At 42.2% G+C, this 11,744-nt stretch overlaps 1 protein-coding gene across 1 annotated transcript in view; it reads left to right on the forward strand.

The window, feature by feature from the left end:
- The window catches only part of LOC103368609 (thrombospondin type-1 domain-containing protein 7A-like), a gene marked incomplete at its 3' end in the record, with an annotated part of 183,588 nt that overhangs the window by 127,292 nt on the left and 44,552 nt on the right, over window positions 1-11,744 (forward strand). The window contains exons 11-13 of the mRNA XM_008297023.1: window positions 3,122-3,225; window positions 6,005-6,199; window positions 7,403-7,669. Coding sequence (XP_008295245.1) covers window positions 3,122-3,225; window positions 6,005-6,199; window positions 7,403-7,669 — 566 coding nt within the window. The remainder of the gene's footprint in view (window positions 1-3,121; window positions 3,226-6,004; window positions 6,200-7,402; window positions 7,670-11,744) is intronic.

Here is an 11,744-nt window from a genome sequence, read left to right on the forward strand (position 1 = left end):
GTTCAGTCTCACCTTTCCACCCTATTGAAGACCTGCCATTGTGTTTCCATTACAGCCCCTGAAGGCCAAAATACAAAAGAAGCCCAAAGCTGGTCTTGAGCAGCCCAGAATTCTCTTACTGTAGATTGTTGATGATTAAATTATGATGTGAGGAAACACGTTGTCTCAGCACCTGCACGTCGTGTTAGTCTGATTTTCTCCTCGCACCTTTCAAAGCCGTATGGGTTATTTATGGACTTTCTCGTTAACGCTGTGTTAATCAGCACACTAAACAGCACAAGGCTGGGTTATGGTGTAGCTAATTACATGAAATTGCAATATTAAATAAAGTATACAGTTTTCTGCATCATTTTCTTTCCAGTCTGTTAGGTATGTATGTTTGTGCTGTATTCAATTTGTTTTTATCAAAGTCTTTGGTCCAAAATGACCCGGTTAATGACGAAGAATGGAACAGCAATTACTTTATAAGGAGCTGTATTGAGAGGGAGAAGTCCTGTAATCCAATCTGTTTAGTTCAATGATTAGCTTTTGCGAGACTTAATCTTACAACAATACTAGCAATCATTTTCTTTATACAACAACATAACCTTGAGCTGCTGCTGCTTCTTGTGATGAACAGGGTCGATACGGGGCGTTAAAATAATTCTGTTTAAGATGCTCATGTGTAGGAAGACGTACGGTTTGAATGCAGTCTGTAGAGAAAATAAGTGAAAGTGTGTTTTTTAACAAGCACTCTTCTCTCAGATAGACGATCTAAGCGACCGCATCGTTTTGGGCAGGTAACTAGCAGGTGGCTAGCAGGTGGCTAGCAGGTAGCTAGCAGGTGGTCGGTAACTTTGATTATATCATGAAAAAAACAGTTGGAGTTTACTAGGGCTGGTCCGAATAGCAATTTCTGGTCTCCGGATATTCGGCCCAATAAATGACGAATAATGACGGCGGCGGGAATATTCGGAGATTAAAATTGCTATCCCGGATATTCGGGTCCAGCCCTAGAGTTTACCAGATGAGCTTTTTAGTTCTACAATTAGCGTTTTAAACTCGTAACCATGAAACCTCAAAATTATTTCTGGAGTTTTTATACTTTTCAGTAGTTCATCCTAATGCTAGCTTAAGCAGCTAGCGTTATAGCGTCATTGATGTTGTCAGTGACCGTTAGCAGCTAACGGTTAGCCGTCAGACGTTAGCTTGGTGTTATAACTAAACTGTATGTTGTAGCGCCAGTATTTGCTTTACAAGTTTAATTTCTTTGACATATAAAGTACAAGAAAAGAAACTAAGTTAGTCTTGTACAGGATATGAGAACAAGTAGAATAAATGAACGAAATGCAGATGATTTCTCGCTAATGTAGCTTTAAGGATAAAATAAATCGGCCCACAGCGCTTCCCAATATAGAAATAAAACTAATGTTGCACATGTTCCTGACTGATTAAAATATTAGGGTTGAGATCCGACAATATTATTTATTAAACAGATATGCACAACTAAAAATGAAGGTTAGGATCCTACGTCATCACATTCAATATATGTTCAACTGACTAATTTAATTGAAGTTACAGTATTATGTGTTTTCCAAACCTATAGTATTATTTTCTATACATATTCACCAGATTCATTTAAACATTAAGGTTAAGATTTATTGTGCAAATGTACCTGATGTACTGTAATGTTTAGGTTAAGCCCTTTAATATAATATGCTAATGGCAATTAAATTACGTGACTAATTTAAAAATGAAAGAAGGCCAATCAGTAAATTAATCTGACATGATTTGTGTGTTTGTGAATTCAACACAAAGTGCTCGGCAGAACAAAAGGAATAAGGAAATGAAAGCAGTTTAAACAGTCCTCCTCTCCCAGTCTCCTGGTAAACATTATGTTATGAATGAAAGACTCATTAAAGGCGAGGACTGGTGAAGTGAGAAATCGCTATCATAAATATATGCAATGAAGAAAAAACCCAAGGCAGTATATGTTAAAAAAAATAATAATAATCTGAACTGCAAAATAAGACGGCGATAAAAGAGAAATGATTAAAGTCTAATAAAATGCACTAAACTGTATATATGAATAAACAAATACCATTAATTTAAAAAGAGACGATAAATATCAAAAATCAATTAAAAGCTGCGCTAAAGTGGCAGCTCTTAAGTTTGTTTTTTAATGTATATCAACAACACCTGATGCTTCCACCTGTGCATGAAGAACCCAACAAACCCAGGAGAACCTTTATTGGAGATGTTGGACCAACGTGTTGGACAGACCGCCTCCATCACCACAATATCTTTGGGAGGAATGGTGTTGGATCCAGTAGTGAGACTCCAGCAACTTGCTAAAGCTCTTTATACTAGTTTTTCTTTAATCTGTCACCCATCTATACCTCCCTGGTAGCTTAGAGGCTCTGGCAGCGCTGCACAAAGGCTTCAGGTACTACAATTAAAGTGAGGATAAACTAGATTAAAGCAATGGCATTTGTTCTGTCATTAACTAATTTTACACAAAAGGCCAAAAAAAAACAAACTAAAGAAAGTCAGATGGGCGTTTGGCGTGTCTGCTCTGTGCCTTTAAAGCGGTTCACCTTGTTACGCTGGCGTTCTTTTGTGGATTTAGTCTGTCTCAGTGTCTGCCTCTTCATGTAATCCCAGATTGACTCTATGATGTTGACATCAGGGCTCTGTGGGGACCGGGCCATCTGCTGCAGGACTCTGGCTGCATGTTCGGTTTGGCTGTAAAGCTGCAAAAAGAGTTTTGAATTGATCAGGTGCCTCCTTCGTGGTACTGCATGAAAAATAAGAATCTAAACATCAGATTTTTTACATCACTCTGCCGTCTCAAGGTCACTCTTTACGCACCTTACTTCATTGACAAATACTGTGGAGTCATCCTGTGTTGGAGGGTTTAGCCATTTGTTTACCTTCAGCAATGAATTACACTTTCTTGTGCAGGTATTTTTGCTCAAAATAGGACTTTGGGGACTACCTACAACAGAAAGCACGGCCCGTTTGCATACAGTAATACTGTATACGGAGTACTTTATGACATGCAGACTCTCTGACATGCCGCAGTGCCAGATAATAGTCAATAGTATTGTTGCATTAACATAACTGTTCTGACTCATTGTAGGTGGAAAACCCACAAATGGAGGAAGTGCCAGCTGGTCCCGTGGTTTCTCAGACAAAACACTCCCGGTGCACAAGAGACCTGTGGACCAGGACTTCAAACAAGAGGTACGCAAACAAATCTCTTCATCTCCCGCTTCCCCCCCTCTGCATCTTCACCGAACCATTCCTAATCACCGTAAATTAAATTTTTGCTCATTGCGGTGCATCTGGAGCCCAGCCACGAGGCAGCAGATGGATGTGCCAAGGTTTCGAGAAAGGCCAATTTACTTAGAGTACACATCAGATCCTCCCACCTACACGACGCGGCGCAAACCGAAGATGACGCTCTTATAAACATCAGCTCGCTTCTTCTTCTGTTTTCTGGTTATTTTTATTTTATTTTTATTTTTGTAATCCTCTGGAGTTTGGGAAGGAAACGTGTTCACAACTCACCAGGTGCCTCTTGAGACTCGTTTGACAGTTTGGGTTGTTTCACTTCTGGCTTTTTTTTTTTTTTTTTCCACCTCAGGCTCTTGTCATACAATTTTAATCGAATGTCTCTTGTTGAAATTTAGGAGAAGATGCTGCACCTTGCCTATAGCAGGCGACAGCCCATCCCTTCTTCGTATGGGCTTCACGCATAAGTGACAAGTGCTTTAAAGGAGTGGTGGCTCTACCTCTTTAAAAGCATATTTCGTCTTGCCGTTTTATAGAGAATGGTTGTACCATATAGTCCTGGGAGGCTTTCATAAAAATCCAATTTCAGGGGGTCACGCAGAATGATCAATTTCATTATGTTCCAGCTCCTATGGAAAGCCATTATTAGTGCTTATATTTCTGTTTCTTCTTCGCTAGCTTGCATTAGTGGACGGAAGAGTCAGTTTATACATGAAAATGCTCAAAGGTCTACTGTTGGCTCGCCGTACTGTTCCAGATTCTCCAGATTTTGTGCAGCTTTTCCAGTGATTTGATGCCATGTGACACCTGACGTCCAGACCCTCCTGCACTTGCCTTCACACCTCCGTCGCTCCTTAATGGCAGAAATCATTTTGTCGTTGACTTAGACCAAATGAGACGCGCTGTCTTTTCTAGTCTGGGCTTTCTGACAGCGTATGATGTTGTTTACCTGGACAGCGGAGGAAAAAAAACGCTGTGGTGGCACTATTAAACACACAGGGCTGAGAGATTGTGCTGTTCTTTCTCTCTCTCGCTCTGTCTCGTGCACGAACACACACATATACAAGGAAAGACCTGACCTCACACACCTCAGACGGAGGCTTTTCAAACCAATACCAATGCCCACGGGGGTTCAGCAAAAAAAAATGTGCTTAGAGATTGATTTCTCTACGAAGGTACAGCCCTGCAGAATGTCTGCATCACGAGAAAATGAAATATTGCAGCAACACGAGTAATACCCTTTATTGAAAGAACAAAGAGTGATGCGGTCCAAAACAAATTAACTTCTGGGCATCAAACCAGTGGAGGTACAGATGCATTTGTGTCTTCTCCTCTCATAATTGTTATTAAACCCCCCGTGAGATCTAATCTGAATTGTACAGCACTGATCTATTTTTCATCCACTCTGTCGTTGGCCTCTTTAAGTCTCTATTTGAAGTTATGCGGCGCAGCAGGAAGAAGAGGAAGAAGTTTTGGGATGTCTTAATTAAAGGGGCACTCCGATGATTTTGCATATCAAAGCCATTTTACTTGTCACAAAGAGCTCTTGGGCTGCGAACAGTCGTGCGATGAGACGGTGGTGATGTGGCTCTGAAAGGGCTTCGTCTTCCCTGAGATCATTTCTCTATCGAAGTATTGATGGAAGTGCAATAGCAAATTACTGGAATGCCACTTTAACACTATCATCATGTAAAAATACGACATGAGAAGAGGAAATACTTCTGCAATCAGTTTTGGATCCAGCCTGCTCTCATATCAAGAGACGGATAAAAAGATTGAAATCAGTCTCATATCGGTAAATTAAATATGATCGTGCAGATGATTGCTGGGCAGAATAAAGACTGGAAATGGGGGAAATCGCTCGCCTGTCTCTGTCCACCAGTAACTAAATCTGCCTGCATCCACCTCTCAAATCACTGCTTCGATACGGCGACTGAAACAAATATTAAGTCATGATCTTAAAGCTGTCTGACCTGAGCTAACTGGTTACTGGGCTTGGCTTTACATTAACTTCTTATCTGACTCCACCACCAAAATATGAAGGTATTTGCTTTATTTGCCCTATTCGCATGGGACTAGGACCGCTATAGCTCACCTGGTTGAGCTGGCGTCCTATGTGCAGGGCTACAGTCCCAATGTGGAGGTCATGAGTTCAAATCCCGCTCATGACCCTTTCCCACATGTCCTCCCCCACTTTTCCTGTCTCTCTCTCTCTCACTGCTCTATCCAATAAAGGCCATAAAATCCTTGGGACCTCGTGTGATTTTGACGTTACCCCCCCACATCTCTACTTGGTGAAGTGCGTTCAAATTTCCTGACATTATCTGCATAAACGTTGAGCATCTTGAAAGACAGAAAAGTGTTCCATGCACGTACAATATTCTGAATTTGCACCCAAAAAGCTTCCTTCATAACTGCCAATGCAGCATCTGTAATTCTCAAGCAGGAGGTGCAAAAAAAACACCAAAAGCGTTGCAAAAACATAACCAAAAAAAAAAAAACCCAAATCACAGAGATGCTGATTCACACGAGACTGGCATCCCACTATGTGTTTGGCAGACCATGTATGGTGATCTGTATTAGTACTAGTTCCATGAAAATTCATCTTTAGTAAGTAAATCGTAGCGTGGTTGTGACTATCAATCCGTTTGTTGAATCAATAAAACATTAAACCGTGCTTAATATTCAAATGGAGCGTTTCTGACCCGACTTCCTCTCCTTCTTCCAGCTGTGTCCTGTCGCCAGCTGGACGGGACGCAGGCCGACATCAGCGAGTGTCTGAAATTCGCCAAGGCCATGCCCGCCATCACTCAGCGCTGTCAGCTCCCCTGCCAGGATGACTGCCAGCTGACCAACTGGTCCAAGTTCTCGTCCTGCACAGCTGACTGTGTGGGGGTCCGCACCAGAAAGAGGGCATTGATAGGTGAGCGCACAGACACTCAGGCTGCATTGCTGTGGACAAACTTATTTGCGTTGTGGTTTAACGTTGGTGACACATTTTAAAAGGGTTAAGTTGGTGGACAGTTCTTCATGAGCCAAGTGGTGACGTGAAACACAAGGTCATCGCTCTGCTCGGATAGCTGTTGCCAGCTAAATGTTCCCGTGGGATTAAAGCAACCAATTTGAGAGAACTCCTCAGCCCGTCCCTCGCTGTCCCCAGGGAGTTGCATCACTGTCATAAAAACGGTGGTGTAATGCATTAAGGCAGCTCCACATGAGCGTACTGGGGGGGAAAAGTCAACTTGAAACTGCGCGAGAGGGGATTCAAGAGGCTTTTGTTTTCCCCTCATGTTAAAGTGAAGTGCATTTTGACCCGTTCACTTAAGTGTAAAACAGCAGAAAGGGCGTGTAATGCATATAATTAGTCTCTCAAGATGCAGTTTAATTGTTCTTAACTTTAGATCAGGAGAGGTAGCGGTGTAGTTTTATCCAGAGTCCCACATCTGTACTCGGGAAAAGTTGTTAGCGACATGTTAAAGTTCTAACACATAACAGTCGACTGTGTCTCTTCTTAATTTTAGTAAATCTTACCAAGACACAAATCTAGCTTTCTCAAAGGGGGTTTTAAAAAGAGCAAAATTATACTTTTCTGCTTCCTGTCAGCCACTCTGACCTCTGCAGACATTTGCAGACGTTGTTAATTGCGCCATTAACAGCAACCAGCTGTGGTCCAGATGCTAAAAAATATTTGAAATCCCCCAAAAAACTGGAGGTGAAGATGCCCGATGTAGTCAGAAAGACACTCATTCAAGCAATTTCTCCGTATTTGCTTTGGAAACAACTCCTAATGATACACTGCCTCAAGAAAAACACATTTCTTTGCGGTGATATGATTAGCGATGCTTGGCATGTGTGAGGAAATAAAGCATCAAGCTGTTCCAGTAAAAGTGCACTCTGCTTGAAACTATTTTGCCGATGTAATCTATCATCATGTATCCCGCACGCATGGGAGGACAGCAGCTCCTGTGCAGTCTACCCTTTTTTCCATTGACTACACGAAGCCAAACAAGACCTTGAGAGTAGCCTCAGCATATCGTGACGAAACCTCAGCCTGAGAGAGAAAGAAATCTGCAGACGGCAGCAGACGCGTGGATTCCGTTCATCTCTGTCCTTCTGAACTCCTCAGGGAGAAGCAAGAAGAAAGACAAGTGCAAGAACACACAGATGTACCCTCTGAGCGAGACGCAGTACTGCCCTTGTGACAAGTACAATGCCCAGCCAGTGGGGAACTGGTCAGACTGCATCCTGCCTGACGGAGGCAAAGCAGAGAGCATCCTGGGAATGAAGGTTCAAGGAGACATCAAGGAGTGTGGCCAGGGCTATCGCTACCAGGCCATGGTGTGCTACGACCAGGACAACAGGCTGGTGGAGACGTCGCGCTGCAACAGTCACGGTGAGTTGATTTGCATGTAGGTTTACTTTCAGAGTTTGTTCATTTTTTTATCATGTTCATTTGTTCTCTAGGAATGTGTGGTCGTGATTGGCTGGATAGTTTCGGTTTTATTTGTTTTGACACGTCTCCCCCTAAAGAACCACTCTAACAGCACACATGTGAAGTTGTGTTTGTGGTGTGCACAAGTTTTAAAAATCGAACACAAAATGATTTTATCAGTATTACAGATGGTATAATGGTGTGGTTTTGGTGCTGAAAACATTCCTTGGCCCATTTAATGACATGCTACTTGTCCTGAGCTTTATCACCTGAAATCAGTACTTTAATTAATTGTCACCTTTCCCTCAGTAAGAAATACTACATTGAACACACCTGTGCAAAGATTCTACGTCTCCATAGTGTGCTTCCTGTTTATATTTTGTACTGAACAACTGGTCTTACTCTATGGACTGTTGGTGTAAGCCTGCCATTGGCTGTGTACTTTACATGGCGTTTTCTTTCCCCTCTGCTATCAGTGTGTTACCTTTTTTAAACTTATCATTGCTGTAGGAAACAACTGCAACCTCCTCTGTGAAGATGGCAAGTTTAGAGTCAGGCCTGCTTGGCTCTTACGGTTGTAAAGATCTGCAAAGACTGGTGTTTACAAATCTTGCTGTTTTTACATTTTTGCATGTTTACCCACTGGGTGTGGAAAAAGTTTAATTGTCCAGACATGTTCCATCAAAGGGCTACATGGTGGCTCGGTGGTTAGCACCGTCTCCTCGCAGCTAGAAGGTCGCCGGTTCACGTCCCGGGATCTTTCTGCGTGGAGTCTCCATGTTCTCCCCGTGCAGCGTGGGTTCTCTCCGGGTTCTCCGGCTTCCTCCCACAGTCCAGAAACATGCTGAGGTTAATTGGTGATTGTAAATTGTCCGTAGGTGTGAATGTGAGTGTGCTTGGTTGTCTGTCTCTAAGTGTAGCCCTGTGATAGACTGGTTACCTGTCCAGGTGAACCTGCCTTCACCCTGAGTCAGCTGGGATAGACTCCAGCCCCCCATGACCCTAGTGAGGATTAAGCGATGTATAGATGATGGATGGATGGTCTATCAAAGCAAGTTCCCCCATGGCACTCTCCTACAGGGCCACTGTCACTGCATTCTGGCTTCAGCACTGACCAAGAGGATTACAATTGGTTTTAGGCAACACAAACAAACCAAAGCACTTTTTCTCCCCCTACAGTAGAACATGAATGGACTTAACCATTCTCTACTGCTGAGCCACAGCTGCAGAGAACAGCTGAACAATATACAGTAGATCTGTAATTATTACAGAGGAGTGTTTATTTGCCATCTTTAGTCGTTCAGAATCTTTGAGTGGTAAAAAAAAAAAACAAAAAAAAAAAACGCTGCTTCACATTTATTGAAATTGGTTGTGCATAAGCTGTAAACCTGCTGTGTTTGAAACTAACTCACAGAAAACACTCTGAGTGGTGGTAAAATGAGGCCTTTGGTGTAAGGATTCCTGTAATGTCCGGAGGTAAACAGAAGGAATGGTTCACTAATAAATGTATTTACTAGCAGATGTAATGACATCTGGCCATGAAACCAGGGCTGAGAACAGGTAAGTGTTGGTTTGGCTCTCTGCTTCATTGTTTACCAAACTGATGAGATGCACCACTGAGCTCGGTACTGGTTGGTACCAGTCTCACCAGCCTGTTCTGTTCTAGATGGTGGTCGGGCAGTGTCACTTTGCTGTCGGTTGTATGTCTTTAAACCAATCACAGTTATCACAGGCAGAGCTTAGCAAAGCATCAATGTTCCCTCAAAATAGTGAATTGTTGTGGTGGAACATTTGCATGCAGGGTCATTAAAAACAACAACAACAACAACAACAACAACAACAACAACAACAACAACAATAATAATAATAATAATAAACACCAGTAGAGCTCTCTTGCTGCTTAATACCAGTTCCAGCAAACCTTGAACTTTTCAGTGTGATCGGTATCTAGCCTGGAGATTGTTGTTGTTTCCTGGAGTGGAGTGGATTTTAGAAACGGTAGCACACAGATAGTGGAAGGAAAAGGGAAGCCACCTGCATCCAGTGAGTCAGACTAGCTTAGCACGGCACTGAAATACAGACAAGAGGGATCGTCATAATGGGGCTTGATTACTTTATGTTTAAAACTTGTGTTCTTGATAACAAACTACCTGCTGCTATTAAAACACCTTTGCCATTTGTTATCGCTTTGGTCCGTCTACAGGGAGCTGGGTTTGCACTGCACCCATTTATTTTTTCTTGTCCCACATTCAGGTTAAATGAGTCAGTTGGACAATACTGGTGTAGCTTTCTACCAATTTGTCTGTCATTGTAGTTCCCTTTGAAACGGTTGTCTTCCCAAACGACAGACTTTATTTATAGTGGAGGGTCTTCAAATTCTGGTTTGTCTCTGTTCAAGGCTGCACTGTGCAAATGGGCTGAACCAACAACATGTGGACCTTTGCTAAATTGCAAGATGGGAAACGTGGAGGTTTAAATCACATGCATGCCAAAAGATTTTCAGTGCAAGTCTGTGTACCGTTAAAGCCTTGCTACGTATCTCTAGAGATGGCGTCTTTTTTCACAGTTTGGATTAATAACATGCAGCAAATTAGATTTTTCTCTCCCCAGCCTTCGCTCCTTTACTGTTTCAGGTGAGAAATTTACTGTAGCACGTTGGAATGCTGCGGATGCAAGAATAACTTTTTGTTCTGTTAAATATTCATCTGAAGCAGAAGATTTTGTTTGTGCACATATGAAAGCTCCTCCCCATGAAAGCTGGCGACTCGTTTTGAATGCCGAATTTCTCATAAGGAGGCCTTTTTCTGGCACACTCCTGTCAGAATCATTTGTCTCCTCGTTGTAGGGTCTTATCTTAGATCCAAAATACTTCAAGCAAAAGAATCCGGGCTCAGAAAACTCGTTGTGAAATTGCTGTGAAATAGAATGCGGGAGATGTTCAAATGAATACATCAATGTTGTGCATATATAAACATGGTTTTAGTCTCCTTGTGTGAGTCACAGATTCAGATATGCGTCAGTTAATCTGAGTGTGGGTGTGACAAGAGCACATCGTCAGGATGGGGTTGCGCGTGTTTATCAGCTCCTGTGTATTTTTACACCTATGTGAGTGTATCTGTGTGTGTGTGTGTGTGTGCACCCATGCATTCATCTTTGAGCATCATCGAGCTGAGGAAAAAAAAACACGTTCCTTGAGGTGCACACAAAAACAAAAACACATTCATGAGGCTTGACGTTGGTGCGTACGCGTCTCAAAGATATCATTAAATCTCTCCTTTATTCCCCTCATTCAGTCGCTCTTCCCCCCCATTCTCTCGGCTCCTTCCTGCTTCATTTTCGGAGCCATTCTCTCCGTCTCAGCCATCATCACTTTTAATCTTGATAGAGGAGGAGACACGGACCTTCCACTACTCTGCGGCTGACACAATGCCCTCGGCTATGATGTCGATCAGGCAAACTGTGCCACTGTTATCTCTGTATTCCACAGACGTCGCTGCAAAAAAAAAAAGAGGATTATCATTAAAAGTGCATGTTGTTTCAAGCTTTGTGGCATTGCTCACTTTTCACATTTCTCCATGTGAAGGAGTGTTTCTGTATTAGGGAGGATAATACTGTTCTGAACAGTTTTCAATAAACCGTTATTCAGAGTTTGCGCAGCTCGCACGCCGAGTAACAATTTGCGAATTAAACCTCAGAGAATAACATATCAGAAAAGGATTTGTGAAATATATATGGATTTTGTTTTTTTTTTGCCATGTAAATGCTCAGTCAAGCTTGACTGCAGGAATGTAATAATCAGCAGAACAAGAAGCATAAAACATCCAAATGACAAAGTTTGGATTTTATTCATTCCCAGCAGTAACTGCAGGATGGCTGTAGTGTGTAGCCATGCACAATATAATCAAGGCTAAGTCTAGGCAGAGACTGAATTGGTGGAAATTGAAGACTTATCAGCCAAAGACAGTCACTGAAATTGTGTCCGTCTGCCATCAGAATAATGGTCTAAATTTATACAGTTTTCACCAGAAAAGTTGAA

The sequence above is a fragment of the Stegastes partitus genome, unplaced genomic scaffold (assembly GCF_000690725.1).
Source record: "Stegastes partitus isolate 25-593 unplaced genomic scaffold, Stegastes_partitus-1.0.2 Scaffold1178, whole genome shotgun sequence".
NCBI classification, from domain to species: Eukaryota; Metazoa; Chordata; class Actinopteri; family Pomacentridae; genus Stegastes; species Stegastes partitus.